Source organism: Pteropus alecto, unplaced genomic scaffold, assembly GCF_000325575.1.
Source record: "Pteropus alecto unplaced genomic scaffold, ASM32557v1 scaffold17, whole genome shotgun sequence".
In the NCBI taxonomy this organism is placed as follows: domain Eukaryota; kingdom Metazoa; phylum Chordata; class Mammalia; order Chiroptera; family Pteropodidae; genus Pteropus; species Pteropus alecto.
This window is the reverse complement of record NW_006440645.1, coordinates 460,354-476,177: the sequence shown is the minus strand read 5'-3', so window position 1 is coordinate 476,177 and position 15,824 is coordinate 460,354. Positions and strand designations below refer to the sequence as shown.

General features: G+C 40.4%; 1 protein-coding gene across 1 annotated transcript in view; it reads right to left on the bottom strand.

Moving 5' to 3' along the window:
• ANK2 (ankyrin 2) overlaps window positions 1-15,824 on the bottom strand; it is a 281,207-nt gene that overhangs the window by 119,657 nt on the left and 145,726 nt on the right. The window contains 2 exon segments of the mRNA XM_025050926.1: window positions 6,837-6,935; window positions 8,535-8,633. Coding sequence (XP_024906694.1) covers window positions 6,837-6,935; window positions 8,535-8,633 — 198 coding nt within the window.

Sequence of the window (15,824 nt, the reverse complement as noted above, 5' to 3'; positions counted from 1 at the left end):
GGCACCTGGCGGCCTGAGCTTTGGCAGGGCACACGCAAGGCAGTATGCAGCACCCCGTCGGTGCTCAGGCCCGCATCCACCAAGTCCCGTGTCCAATGAGATGAAATGACCGCAATGTCAATCATTTTTGCCATTTAATGATTAGAATATTTTGCATGCCAATTCAAAAATTGAAACATACAGTCGATAGCATGCAGACACTTAAACACACTCCATTTGAATTCAAACATTTTTTCTTAATTTTCCTAAGTAAAAATTTCCTTTTCTTTTATTCCAAAATATTTCCTATAAGTTTTTTCAGTCTTTCAACAGCGCTCAATCCAATGCCATTCTTCCCTCTTGTCTAATATTAAAGTTTGGGATATAACTGAGGTCCCATTTCACATCCTATCAGAAGTGAGAACAGGACCGGGAACGCACACGGATTCCGGAACGTCTGAGCATCAGGACAGTCCAAGGCGACGGAAGCTGCCGGGAACTCCGCCCTGCCCACCGGGCAGTGGCGCTGACTCACCCCTGGCTAAGCTCGGTCAAAAGCCGCTGCGGCATCAGAGCAGGCAGTGCCTCAGGGCAGTGCCGAGGCCAAGAAAGGAAAGAGCACCAGGAACATGGCCAGCCCCCAGGGATAACTCGCTATTTAACAGCTGCCTAACACATTCTAGTTCTGAACTTGCCGAAGATACAACCTCAAAGAATGAATACTATCCATGTAATGACATAGAAACTCACGTGGACAACACATGGAACCACCTGTCACACACCCAGACAGGTGTGCTGTGGAGTCTTTATTTCTCATTTAGACCTTGAAATACACTCACATTCACCAAGGACACACACACACACACGCTCATGTAGTTAAAACATCTCCCTGCAGTCAGTTGAAGGAGGCTATCAGGGCAGATGGGAATAAGCATTCGTTGCAAAAATCTCATGGTAACAAGCAGAACTCAGGGGCCAGTGCAGTAACAGAACACTTGGATTTTGGCAGCCATAGAAATCAGGAAAATGTGATAGATGATGAGAGCTGTCATATTTTTGAGGAAAAAAACTTGCTGCTTCCCATCTAGAATCTTTAGGTCATACAATGGACACAGAAGACACAGAGGTAGTCATCTGAAGGTGCCTGAGGCTGTTCCTTGGAAGAACTCTCCCAAGCACCTCTATGTCAGGGGACGAATCTTCACCCAGGGAAATAAAAAAGTGGCAAGGTTAAGTCATGTACCCCCTGAAAACTGTGACTGTGACATCTTCACCAAGATAGCATTTGTCTTTCTCTATCTGGTTTACTTCACTCAGCTTCGTGCCCTCCAGTGAACTGTTCTCTAAAAGTAATTTTAATGCTGGAATGCTACTAGGATATGAGATCATTCCATTCCATGCAAAATTTTAAAGACTTCAGTTGTCATCATTTTCCTGTTGAACCTGGAATGTCGAGAAATACAGATGCTCTTACAAAACTGTAATCACCCAGCAAGCTGATTTTCAGAGTCAAAAGCAACATAAGTATCCTGACTTCTTTCATATCCCTGGTTCGAATACAAGTACATGCCTTTGTCTTAACTTCAGAGAATCTGAATTATAATAGTAATTTCCTCGGTTTAAAAGACCAAGAAACTTATTAAGAAAAAACCAAATATATATGTATATATTTGGAGAAAAAAAGCTGAAAACAAAAGCTTTTTATTGGAATCTGTGAACATGGATCCCATCTTACAGACTGTGTGTGTGTGAACGCATGCGTGTGTGTGCGAACGGAATGTTCCATTATGATGTTTGTTTTGAGAGCCAAAGACAGCTCTGCAGCCATGTGGCAGCAATTCAGTGAGATGGGCATCCTGGACAGCTGTGCGGGCTTTCTCCCTCTTCACCACCCACCTCAAATTATTTGGGACAACAGATGAGGCCAACGAAGAAAGAACTGTAAGGAGCCACACCTGAAAAGATACCCATCCCTGCGTATGGTGGGTATATGCACCTCTCAGGTTCTGGGAGTATAATCAATGGTCGTGTGATCTTGTAATTGGCATTAACGGTCATGGTCTGAAAATCTGAAAGCTAACAAAACAACAGCCTAATCATGTTTGTTGTACAAACAGAAGTCTTCTTTTGGAATAAAATGTCCAAGACCAAAATAACCAAGAGTGGTGAGCATAAAACAGGCAAAAGGACCCAGGAAATGACATCGAGAATACCAAATCGGAGAATCTTGTTTGGACTCTCCACGAAAATAAGATGAAAGGGGAAAAAATGGTGTTTGTGGAATCCTCATAAAAGGACTGAAGTACTATAAATTCCAAGAAAATGTAGAACCATGTAGACATAGATAAGAAAAGATGAACTCCAAAGATACTGGAGAACCGTATCTCAAGAAGCACTCTCCCGTCTCCCACATGTTAAACCGTGTTAGGTAAAGGGGCTCTCCGGGGGGTCTGAGCTGGGTGGGCTCACAGGGCAGTGGGTAGAGCCCCGGGCCTCCCCACTGAGAGGTGGAGCTGCAGATGGCTTCATGGGAGCCAGTGGACGACGCTGAGCACTGCTGGCGGGAAGGTGTCCCTACCGAGTGCCCACGGGGTTGTGGCCCCATCACTATTTTATTATGAGACCTTGGTTTTCCTACCTGTGCCTCGATTTTCCCAATATCCAAAAAGAGAATCATCATTGCTGACCCCATCACCGTAAAGATAAAGTGAAAATACACTTTAACAGTGAGTATGAGAGCCAGATGTCACTACTGGGCTGCAGTCTGTGGCATCTACTCTGCCAACCCACAGCCAGCTCCCTGGACTCACACTCCTTAAAGGGTCTCATGGGGGTCTTGAACACACCCCCCTTCTAACAAAATGACGCCCCCCGTCCCCCCACTCTGCAGCTATCGGGAGCTCCAACATCACAGCCTCCGCTGCATAAGGTAAAGACAGTCCCCATGCTCCCCATGCTCCACATTTCACTCAGCTTCTCCTTCTCCAGAGGGATTATCTGGAATCGTTTGCTTTTTTAAATTATAGTAAAATATATACAACATAAACCAATTTGCTTTGGAAAAAACAAAACCCAGATATTTTCAAGGTAACTCTGCCTTGTTACAGTGGGCATTCTGATTTAAAAGATTTTATATACAGAAAATATAATAAAGACATAAAGGAAAAATACTCTTATATGAGGAGCAAAAATGTCACATTTTTGTAGAGAAAGTTAAGAGGAGAAATTTCTCAGCCAGATTTCCTTGGCGGCAACAGCAAAATCCCTTCCTGTCCTGGACAGGAGTAAAAGGAATTTTAAAAATTTTTCTCCGGACTCTGCAGAGAAGGCAGAGCTGTTGTGGGAACGAGGGGAAGCAATTCCGCCGGGATGGAGATCATGGGCGAGGAGGGAACCATCTTTGTTCGTCATCAATAATGACACAGTGAAAAAACATCAATGAAGAGAAGGTACACAACACCCTTGGGGTCAATATCATTATCTGTACTATTATTACTATTAAACAGGTGCTGTTAGGAATGACAGAAGACACACAAATTCTCATACATGAAGAGTATACGTGTACATGTTTAGCCTCCAATCATATATCTACGAGTATTAGGCCAAATCCCAAAACTATAAAGAAGTGTGAGATAAATCACCTGCTCCCAAGACGTTAACCACCTTGCAGAAATAGTAAATATACATTTAAAATAAACCTGAGATGGACAAATATCAATGGGTAAAAGTGCTACAAAAATTTAAACTTAGCACTTGAGAATATTTGTAAAACTTTTTTAAAGTATAATTTCTTTGCTAATATATAATTGGAACGATTTTTAGAAGTCTTATCTCTAACAGGTGTACAGGTTATAAAAGTAACATGCAAATGCCCAGATAACTGGAAAGCGCCTCAGCATGATTTGCGTAGGACTGCTTGGAGGACGTTAAGATGCCAGGTAAAGATTTTCTGAAAGTGCCTGTGTTTTCAGGAAGCAAGCAGCCACCCTCGAATCACTCTAATTTGGCCTCCAGCCCATGATTCTGCATTCACTGTGGTCCTGAGCTCTCCACGCCACTGAATCCAGGAGACCCAGGGCCATAGCTGGAAAGCCAATGGTCGGGCGATACGTAACGTCACGGGAAACCGGGCTTGGGAGAAACCAATCCCTGCTGAGTGCAGAAACTTGGTGTGTTATTGTATCGATCACATCATTCTACTTAAAATACTTAAATTGCTCTGCTGGTGGTTCTGGAATTCTGCATGGATTCAGGACACTGACTACCAAATGGACCCTGTGTCCTGTGAAGGTGAGCTTCTCACAGGTCTCATAGTTTACACAGAGAATACAGAAAAATCCAGATATATGCCTCTCCATGACCCACAAGCCCTGTAAATGTTTAATGAACACATATTCCTTGGAGATTTTCAGAGAGTTTCTAAACTTCTTAATTCAATAATAAACTTCGTGGTCCTTTTCCAAATAACTCAGAAGTTCATCAAAGGCAAAGGACTAGGCAGCCGCCAATGCTCCTAACAGACTCTTCTGCACTTGCCTTGCATGTTCTTAGAGAGATGGAGGAGAAGGCATAATTTGAGTACAATCAGAATTTATGTGGTGCGTTTGGGATTCCTATGCCCTTTTTCTGGTTCTCAAAAGGAAGTGACTGTCCAGCTATGATGAGCATGGCTCCTATCCCTTTACCTGACGTCCGCAGCTGTCACAGAAGAAATCTGTATCTTAAATAAGACAGGACTGACGAGAATCATACACAAAGGAGGACTCATATCCAACATCGCTTAAAACAAAGATTTTGGAATTTGTTCATACACAGAGCAAAATAACCACCCCGTTTTATATAAATTCTTACATTTTAATTTTAGTCATCAAATTATAAAATATTCTCATAATAATTTTTGTTAATTGGCAATGATGGCTACCTAAATTCCATTATAGCAAAATACGTCATAGGCCTAATCAAGTGACTTAGGCATTGAAGAAAACATCCTAAATTTTAATTATTAATTTTTCTCACTCTAAATGATATAAAAATCATTTTGAAGCTATTTGTCAGGATTCCCTACAATGTAAATCTTAAATTGAGCTAACTGATATAGTACAAATCTCTTAATGACAATACACGTAATTGCTACATTCGACTAGTCATTTTGAGAAAAGTAACCTGGTTCTTTCTATAGATACTAAGGACACTACCATCTGTGTGAACTGCTGCTTTGCTTCTGGTCAGAAGGAATCTATGGGCAACAGAGCTTGACCAGGCTTTCATCTCCATGCTTCTTAAGGACACAAACTACTGATCCACGCACGTAGCTGAGTCTGTCTTTACTAAGTCTTACAGCAGCATTCTTATGCCCAGTTTTCCCCTACATTCTCCAAAGCAGCAGTTCTCAAAGTGCGGTTCCTGGGCCAGCAGGATTAGTGTTACCTGAGAGCTTGTGAGAAATGAAAGTTCTCAGGTGCCACCCCAGACCTGAACCAGAAACTCTGGGTGGTGACCAGAAACAAACATCTCAACAGCCCCGCAGGTGACTGTGGTGCGAAGGTCTGAGAATCTCTGCTCTACGGCAAGGTGTCCTCTTGCTGCAAAGAATAGTCTGTAGCCCTTAATCTGGAGTAGATTTTTAGAGTCCTGCATCTTGAAGCCCAAGATGCCATCATACTTTACAGAATATACAGGAGCTCTTTACACATGGTACCAATTAGAAATTTTTCCATTCAATAAAGATTTTAGAATGTGACAATCTCAATAAATGTCAAAATATTGCTATATATTTAACTAAAAATTTGGGTTATAAGGGGAAAATGTGCTTATTTAAAATAGTTTGATATTACAGAGATAAAAATGGACAATGCCTTACCTGTCATAATTTCAACAGATTCTTCTCTGTAATCAAAGCTGAAGAAAATAGGGCTGATTCTAACCTTGGCTCTTTAGCATGTAATGAGTCCAACAAGAACCATATCTAAAAAATGAACCCACAGGTGACAGATATTCCTGTATGAAGGCCTTCGAAGGCAAGCTGATGAGGTGAGCCCAAGGGACGGATAGAAAAGAACTGGTTTATTTTGCCAATGGCCCCTGTGGTGTGGCCTGTGTATCAGAAAGCTAAAAACCTTTAAAATCCAAGAGAAGGACTGGATTTAATTATAAATAAATGTGCCTCAATTTCTATATAAACACATAATAGATACCAAGAGTAAAGCTCTGGGCAAAGCAATATTTTCTCCCCTTTCCGTCAGAAAAAAATATAGGGCTAAGGTGTATAGTATGATGTATTTTGATTATTCTTTAAAAATTTTCCTTAATTTCATTTTGAGACTATGCAACACCCATCCTATGTAACTGTTACCGTGTGTGTCACAAGGCTGTCTGCCTGGCTCGTTCTCTTGTTTCCCCTGGCAGTTCTGTGAAGCCTGCACTCGGGTGGGATGTAACCACGGTAGTGTGAATCCCACTTGAGAGCAGATTTCCCACTGGAATGCTAACCTTTTGAGAATTTTTAAAATTTAAGGAGAAAATACTTTTATAGAGCAACACAACTTGCATAAGTAATTCATATTTCACAGATATTGCTGTCATTCTGGAAAAAACAGTTTATATTCTTTTTTAAATGTCTTAAGACAATGACAGACCGTGCACCTGTCATATTTTCAGTTATACTAAGAGGGAGATCATGATACAGCAAAAAAAATAAATGTCATTGAATGAGTTAACAAAATAATTTGGCTGAAATAAATAACAGAAGTATTTACAGTAAATTTATCTACCCAACGGTAGGCTAGACCCACTAAGCAATTTCACAAAGCTGTTCCAACTTAAATCCACTTATGGAGGAGAAAGTCTGAGTGTGATACCTGAGACTGTGCGTTGATATTGGCTCCCTCCTTGACGAGAACTTTGACAACTTCTGCTTGTCCAGCCAGAGAGGCGATGTGAAGAGCTGTGTTTCCTTTCTGTTTTGAAGAAACAAAACATAAAATGTTACCAGTTTCCAAATTTCATAGAAATGGAAATGTACAGGCATTTTCAATTTTGCTGATTGTATCAAGCAGTGAGAATTAGCCATTCGATCAATATTGTAGCCAGTCTTGGGAAGGAATCATTTTTTTACCATCAAAGCATTAGCCATCCCATATAGTGTCTTCTCCTCCATCACAATTCTGTTACGTTACGAACATAGAAAGAATGAGTTCTTACCACTCACATACTATTGTGAGGGCTCAGTTGCCTCCTCTTTAAATGAGGTGCTTTACGTAAGATTTTTTTCTGGATCTACAATTCTACAATTACAATCTATGATTAAAAGGAACCTATACTTTAAAATGTCAACAGAGTTTAAATAAAAGGAAAAAAGAAAGTCATAATAAACAATTAAGCAACCAAAGAGTGGTTGATTTAATGAATATATTACATTAATATGGGCCACTTAGGGAAAGCAAATATATTCAAACTGACATTCTTTAAATATTTGTTTAGCACGTATTTGATGTGGTCAAGATAAATGTTAATAAAAATGTTCATTCTCTCATTACGTTCAAAGTAGGAATTTATTGTATAGTGAGAGCTTATATTTTAACTTCTTTGGAGCTGCTAGTTTTCTGTTTGTTTTGGTTTTAAGTCTTCACGAGCACTGCTGTCTAATATGCTGTGAGCAGGGCCAGCCACAATTTGCAAGTTATGCAAGCGGTGCTGGAAGTCCAAGTCACTGGCCCTTCTGCCAGCACAGTCCAGCTTTCTGTCTCCTCCTGGTTAGCCCAGTGCCCTAGCTGCAGGCCTGCCTGCCTGCCTCTCTCTGCATCTCCTACAACCATGGGTTATCACAGGCCAGCGCTGGTTGGCAGGCTTGATCTGACTGGATACAGTTTTTTTCCAAATTAAAAGTTCACCTTCTAAAGACAAAGATTGGTCATCACTGATGATTTTTAAAAAATTTCTATTGTTTCTGAAATGACTCTCCAAAGACAAGATTCAAATATACTCCAGCAAAAGCAGACTGAACAAGGGAGCAAGTTTCTAGTATACACAGCATCTTGTACATTTCTTTACATATGTTACAGTGACAGAATTTAATTTTACCCTAATAATTAAATCCATGATCCAAAATCTCTTTTCTATCAGAGTATAAAAAATTTATATTCTCTTACCAAGTTAAATGAATACATTAAAAGATATAACAATTTCATTAAAGCATAAAAATTACTGGTTCATTTCCATTGAGATGTTTACTATGTTTTTAAACTTAGTTTAAAAAATGAATTAACCTTAGTAAAATAGGACTGTTGACAGAGAATTATATTAATCTAGTCTCTATATCAATCAAAGGAAAAAAGCCAAACTATTAAAAACTAGAGATACAGAACTGTCTCATCTGCTACGTCCCTAAACGAAACAATTCAAACTCTTCAACGTTTAACGCAAGAGGCTGCAATTTCAGTTCCGCTTATCACGAAGCTTTGTGCTCCAGCAAACCTCTGAAATGTGTAACCAAGGAAAGAAGCTTTAAATCGCTTCCTCTTTTCTAAATAAGTAAATTCTACCAGCATGAGCGTTACCTTGGTGGCGGAATCCACGGCGGAGCCTCTTCCCAGCAGCTCCTGGACAAGCCCCACATGGCCCTCCTTGGCAGCCAGATGGAGAGCGTTGAGTCCATTCTGCAGGAGAAGAAACAAGGCCTCAGAAGTGGAGAGTTAGGAGGGAGACAGCTGTGCCCAAACCAAGTAGACAACCCAGAGAGAGACAGGCGCGGGTCTCTGCACTGTCCCCTTTCCTTTACCTCAGCTTGAAACTATTACATTCAGAGAGTGTTTTTGAATCAGCGAGGCAAAGAGGTAAATATTAGAAATGTGGATTGGGCAACTTCATGTAAACACACTTTTATTTAAACTTAGAAATATCTAAATACTTTCGTGTTGAGAAAAAGAGGACTGTATCATTTATTGTGCCAACCAGAAATAAAATTTTTCCCAGAACATAGATAGCTTTAAATAAATCCTACTTTTTAACAAATTGAAGAGAAATAGTCTTTTCATTGAAGGTGATTCGAAAGCCATAGGACAATTTCTAAGGTAACATAACTTTGCAATGACAAAATTATGCTTAAAAGGCATTGAGTTCTTTAAAAAAAAATAATAATGATAAAGTTTATCTTATAATCTCTGATAGTACTGTAGTATCTGGTTCTTATCTAAATTCCTGAAAACTTAATTACTCACCATAGCATTAAAAAAACCTTACTAAAGATTTCACTAAATATGATGTCCACATACATTATACTGGCTTAAAGCGTGAAAGTAGCCCTCATCAAGCATATAAGGAGAATCAAATATGAATGGCTATATGGCAAATTTCCTGTTTATGGTCATTGTAAATCTTGTACTTAATGATTTTCTTATGGAAAGTATTCAGGCTTTTATATGTGACTCAAAAATAAAGTAATATTTGCAAAACATGGTCCTGCTTTCTCGCCAGCATCGACTTTGAGGAGCTGATATAGTTGTACTAGAAATACATTCACATCGTAGTATCTACATACTTCCTGGTGCAAAACAATAGGAATTAAACCATTTTGGAAATTTATTATTATATTCCTAGAAAATTTAGCAAATGAATCAACGAAAAAATAAAAACTTGAAAAAGATGGTGTTTTATGACCTCTAGTTTCTACTAATATGCAAATAATGTTAGCTGTGTTAACTACACATAAATTATTCAACAAATAAAAATTATTTTTCACTCCCTTTACCAGACCAAGGAAAGCATTACATTTTTTAAGTTGTTTTCTAAGCTAATTAGCCAAAACTCAGTCTCCCTGGTAACATGAAGTACTTAAAATAGATCTAACCTACTTCACAAACTCATTCTAACAATGGGACCACTGGGATGAACTTTCAAGGAGATAAGTGAGCTCGATGATATTTAAGGGCCTTTAATTTCCTGACATCTGTTTATTCTATATGTCCTTCAGCATGACATTTTATTGGTTTTCCTACATTGTTTATGAAAAGAAATCTTTTACTCTGTACTATGAGCCATTACGTAGATGTTTTTGGAGAGCAGGTTCATTATTTCGGTCAGTAAAAACCAAATATTCCAATCATTGGGAGCTATCTAGATGGCAAAGCAAACTAATATTAAAGAACTTTACATTTTAAGATGTTTATTCTAAGAAGTTGTTTTTCCTTTTCCTTGGTTCTGACCTCTACCTCCATCTGAGGTGTTGGAACCTGAAAGTTTGAAAGGCCCTTTGAGACACTCTAGTCCAGTGATTCACCTGGCACTCGGGCCCAGGACGGACACAGAGTTTCACCCAGTAAATACTGTTGGGTGAATGAATCTAAAGAGAGCACAGAGGGGCTATTTCAGTAAGGGTTACAGTTGCAATCAATCAAAACTATTTATTATGTATCTGAAAGAAGACAATTGAGCAGTCCTTAGAGTTTTCAAGTGTTCTATACATATCAGCACTTTTGTCCAAATGAGAACAGAGAAATTTGGTTTGGAGATACTCTTCCAGGTGCTGCAGTCCAGCCCATGGAACAACTGACTTACTCTGCCCAGGAATTGTTATGCGCTTTCTAAAATCTGATGCCATATAATTCAGGGAGTTCTCACTTGAGGGGCAAGCAGCAGGCTTGGTCAAATAACCAGGTCTCTCCACGTATGACTTTTGGGCTGGTCCACTCTTTGTTAAGTCTCCCTCCAAAACTGGAGGTACGAGGAATCGTTTTACTTGCTCTTTTGCAATTCTTTTTTTTTTTTAAGTTCTTTTCTGGTGACTTGTATACCTCATTAGAATGTTCTCATTAGCTCACTTTTACTTTTTAGAAATTATTTTACCTGATGTCAATGTTTATTTAACTTAAAAAAGTGTAACCTGTAAATTGAAATCCCTAACTGAAGAAACATGGATTTCCCACCTTAAGTTCTCTGAAGCCCTTTATCTACCCAATTAGATCAGACCCTCCTGGACTAAGGCCCTGGCTTCTGAACTGTAATCACTGAATGAGAAGAAAGCATTTGCCAGTGATTTCTCTTCAAGTTCCCTATTTTCATACTTCCTGGTACCATGTCTCCCTATCCGATCATAGAAGTAGTTTATTGTGCAAATTAGCAAATATATATCAGAGTTCCACTGCCAGCCAGGTGTTAAACACTTACCAGCAATATCACTGTGTGAATAACAAGATTTTAGATAATGTGACAACGGCTTTATCTTTTAAAAAAGGTCAACTGGAAAATGGGTCAGTTTCTCTAAGGTACAGTAGCCTCAATCTGGTCTTCGTTTACCTCTAAAATTCTACAGTGTGGGCAGCATGTAGGATAAGTCTACAGGGAATCTTGCTTACATTTTTCATAGAGTCAAGCACTACTAAGCAACCGATCCTTTTTTGCTTAAAATAGGTGCTCCGGACTGGTTTGGAAATGATGTCAACAGTGCCACTCTGAATGTAACATTCTACAAACTTCAAACAGAAAGGTTCGAGAATTAAGATGTTTAAAAAGTGTAAAATTTTCTTCACTTCCATAAGTGAAGTTTGAAGGTTTACGATACTTTCTCAATCTTCCTCCAGGAGATTATTTCTCCTTTCAGTCTACAGTGCCAGCTCAGCTGAAAGCCTTAACTTGATGACCAGACTCTTAAAACACCGTTTCCGTGTTTCAATAAATATTGACAAATACTTTTTTAAAAATTAACAAAGGTAACAAAATACTGTCTTAAATAGAATATAGCTGACACAATCTACTCATGAAACTTAAATACACATTTAAATTAAACAATTCCAGGAGCTAACCTGAAGATTCCAATGCCCAACTATTTATCTTAGTTTACTCCACAGAGTGTTCTGTCCATGAATTCAAAATATAGCCAACCCCATTTTCACAAACAAAAAACATTTCAATCCACAGACCAGGAGAGAAAATTTCCTCAATGACTGGCCAATTAATTACAAGGCCAAGGCTCTAAAAGAATTTTTTAAAGAAAAAGTACCCTTTGGGAGAGCACAAAGATTCCCACAACAAATCTCTACGCTATAGTTGCATGCTATTGAAAAAGTCATCAAGAATATGATCAAATTTTTCTATATGAGGGAACAGTTTATAAACCAAACTATATATAACATGTAAATCAAATTCAGATGTGTGTCAAGATTTCTACAACATTAACACTACTGAAGTTAGAATGGTTATAAATATAGACGATGGGTGAAATACTAGTGATAAATGCTGTGACTTTGTAATCTGCCTTCTTTTAAAATGCAATTAAATTAGGACTGCTGTCATATTACTGAATTCATCCTTCAGCTGTAGGAAACTGAACACAAGCAGCTTTCTTTAGCTAATTATTTAACCAAAAATATATTTAATTAGCAATGGAATAGGTGGGGTAATTATCAGAAAAAGCAATTCAGCATCAATGCACTTTTAAAAAAAATGTTTTATCTTGTGAACATGAGCTAACATACGAATTAATCATGTCTGAAATGAAGGGTGATAATCCCATTCACAGCACAACTCAGCTAACTCCTTGAGAATTTTGCGGTTAACCAGTTTAGTGAATCCCTCGGGTCATGTTTCCAAAAATCAGATTTCACAGGGGCCACACTAATACTCTAGCTTACCACAGTCTGTTAGTAATACTGGCCCACATTTCAACGGACTTTTTGTTGTTAGATATTTTTCACTTTGGAGGGTGAGGGGGTAGGAAAGAGGCAGAAATGCTAACTGGTCAGACCTTTCATAGTTGGTGCAAATCCAGGGCAAGTTCTAGTACTTTCCCAGTTTTGCCTCCCACACTGAGTTCTTTTCATATCAAAACATAAAATATTGTCAGTTCCTGCGTTTATCTACCAGCACATTCATCATGAGCCTATCGAGTTCTGATGGAAGAGTCTTCTATGATAGTTCTATTTCACAGAAACATTAACCACTCCTTCTCCCAGATTAGTATCAGGGTAGATACTCAGTTATATCGCCAGAAAGCAATGTGCTTGGGGCACTTCTCTACTTCCTGCAGAAATGGCTTCACTGAATTATGAAATATCACTACACATCGGTTTTCAAATAAGGTGGATGTAAGAAATGTCCATTTGAGTACTACTTGTGTCCTATGTCTATCTGATATTAACTATTGATGAGTTCAATGAAAAGTTTAGGAATAGAAGAAGCTTCTATACTTTTCACTAACCTGTGAGAAACTTGCATAATTCAATGCGTTTGTCTTGTTCACTAGTTCCTAGAAAACAGAGTAAATTCTGTATCCACAGGAATTCGATAACACGTTTTCTGTTCCTCTTTTTCTTTGGTTCTGCTTCCACCTCGCTTGGTTTCACGTGAGTGTCAGAATCACAGCACATGTTGTGCCAACAATACACACTGTAAAAATTTTTCAGTCCTTTCGTATCTCACAACGGCCCTATGCCAAGTTCTAGCCTTACTAGCCTGATGTGCTCCTACCCGAAGGATTTTTAGGCAGCGACAACGCTCCGATCGATATCGTTGCTGAGTCTAATTAGCCACTCAATGACTCAACATCCGCACCAACACTTTGGGGGGAAAGTTCCGAGAAAAATTTAAAATGATTAGAAAGTCCAAAACGAAATTTTAAGAGGAAATCTAAAAACAGCAGGCTCCATGGGGAATCGGTAGCCTCGGCGTGCGCGGGAAGAAAAGCCAGTGTGGCTGCGGCGCCACGGGAGCAAACGCAGAGGGGAGCAGGGGAAGCCCCGGGAGGGGCCCGCGGCGCCCCCTCGTTCGCAGCCCGCTTCCCTCACGACCGTCGGGCGCAGCGCGACAACGACGAGGCGCTGGGGACGCTCAGAGACGCACCCTCAGCAGATGTGCTGCGCCGGCAGTCCCTCGGCTCGCGTCGTCTGGCCTCGTGCACGAATGACTACGACGGTGACGACACAGTGAGGCCATCCCGGCCGCCGGGGCGTGGGCCCTGAGGCGAGCACATGAGGCCAGGCCCTCCCCGTGGGCGGCTGCTCCCCTCAGGGCTGTCCCTCTGGCGACACCGCCACCAGGCTTCTGACCGGATGAGGCCGTACCTGGCGGCAAGGCCTCCTGCTGGTCACCTGGGCTCATATTCCCAGTTGGGGTCGCAAGGCCACCGCCTGAGCGCGCCCCTCAGGTCACCGCCCCTCAAGCCACCTAACCAGGGACTCGCCCTCACCGGGCGCCCCGCCCACACTGCGCTGCCCCGCCCAGCCGGCCTTATAAAGGAGCGCCCAGGCTCGAAATTCCACCAATAGGACGGAGACCTTCCCCGTCCAATCAGAGCTGTGCAGCTAGAGCCTCATTTGCATCTTTACCGACCAATCAAAGTGCCTCCTTCCGACGCTGGTGCTTCTTGGACCAAACTGTGAGGATCTGGACCAATCAGGGACCGGGCGGGCACCCTCCTGCGTATCAGCAGCTTCACCTGTCTTAGGGGAGCACACCTTAGTTTCCACTGAAGAGCGACTGTTCCTGCCTTGAGTGGGAGCACTAGCCCTTGGCCCTCCTCGCAGGGGCCCCCTTACAGCCCTTCTGTTTCACGACTGAGCTGTTTTCTCTGAATGAAGTCTCGCCTCTCCCCACCATACCCCAAACCCGGGACTCCTGTGGGCCATGAATTGGTGGTGATGACCTTTTTCAACAAGATATTGACTAGGCTTGTAGACTGGTAAACCTCAGGCAAAGTATCCCCTTAGATCCTACAACTTCTGCAATTAAAATAACTATACAAAGTAGTTAAAAATAAAGTCTCAATGCTACTTTGAAACAACCATGTGTGCACATTAATCAATCTTAAAGGGAAGAGTTCTTTTTTATCACTTCTATTAAACTTTTATCAACTGTAACATTTTGTTTACAATTAGATTTTACAATAAGCTGTTCACCATTTCTCTTGCTGATTTTATGAGATCTTTTGCCTACTGACTGCTTTTTCTATGATCATATAAAACTAGTGGATGAAACTCCAGGCAGGACAGATAGCCAATAAACTCTTGTATAGAGTCATTTGAGCATTAGTTAATTCTGGCACCTATGTAAAAGATATAGGATAGTACATCTGGAAAAGTTAAGGAACAGACTTAGGAAGATACAGCTAAACATACGTGAAGGTTAAAAGCCTGCCTTAAAATCCATTAAACTCTGTTGCTTTAGTACAAATCCATACAAATACAAACTTATCAGCTAATCAATAAGTATTTGCTAGGGACCCACCAAGTGGTCAGCTCCAGGTGCTAGGTTCTAAGGGAGAAACAAAGGACACATGACATAGTTCCTGTCCCCAAAGAGCCCCCAAATATTTATTATTAAACAATTCACAATTATCTCTGTACTAGCCTATACTTGTTTTCAAACCTCTGGTCACCCTACTTTGCAAAGCTTACATGTCGCGCTAAGGGTGCTCCAGTCTTATGCATAGGAGAAAAATACAACTAACTTATATAACTTCCTTAATTATACTAAAATGTAAATATTTGGAAGGAAGAACCTGAAATATGAGTTACTGAAAAACAGAAAAGAAATGGCACTCTAGGGTCACAGATGCTCTGAGCCAGGAGCTCGTTTAAAAGAAACTACATGTCCACAAATAGGGACACAAATACTTCTGAAGTACTATTTACAGTTTAACTCTTCCATGAGCATAAATGACAACAAAATGAATCATCTATACAATGGGGGGGGGGGATCAAATTCAAAACAAAAATGGCCCATTTACACATCACCAATCCAATCTCACTCCCGATACCCAACCATAACCTGTCTGCACCTTTCCCGCCTCCTCCCGGTACTCACTGTGATGGAATCAAGGGCTGACTTAGTCTTTACGAAGATTGGGGAAAGCAAAG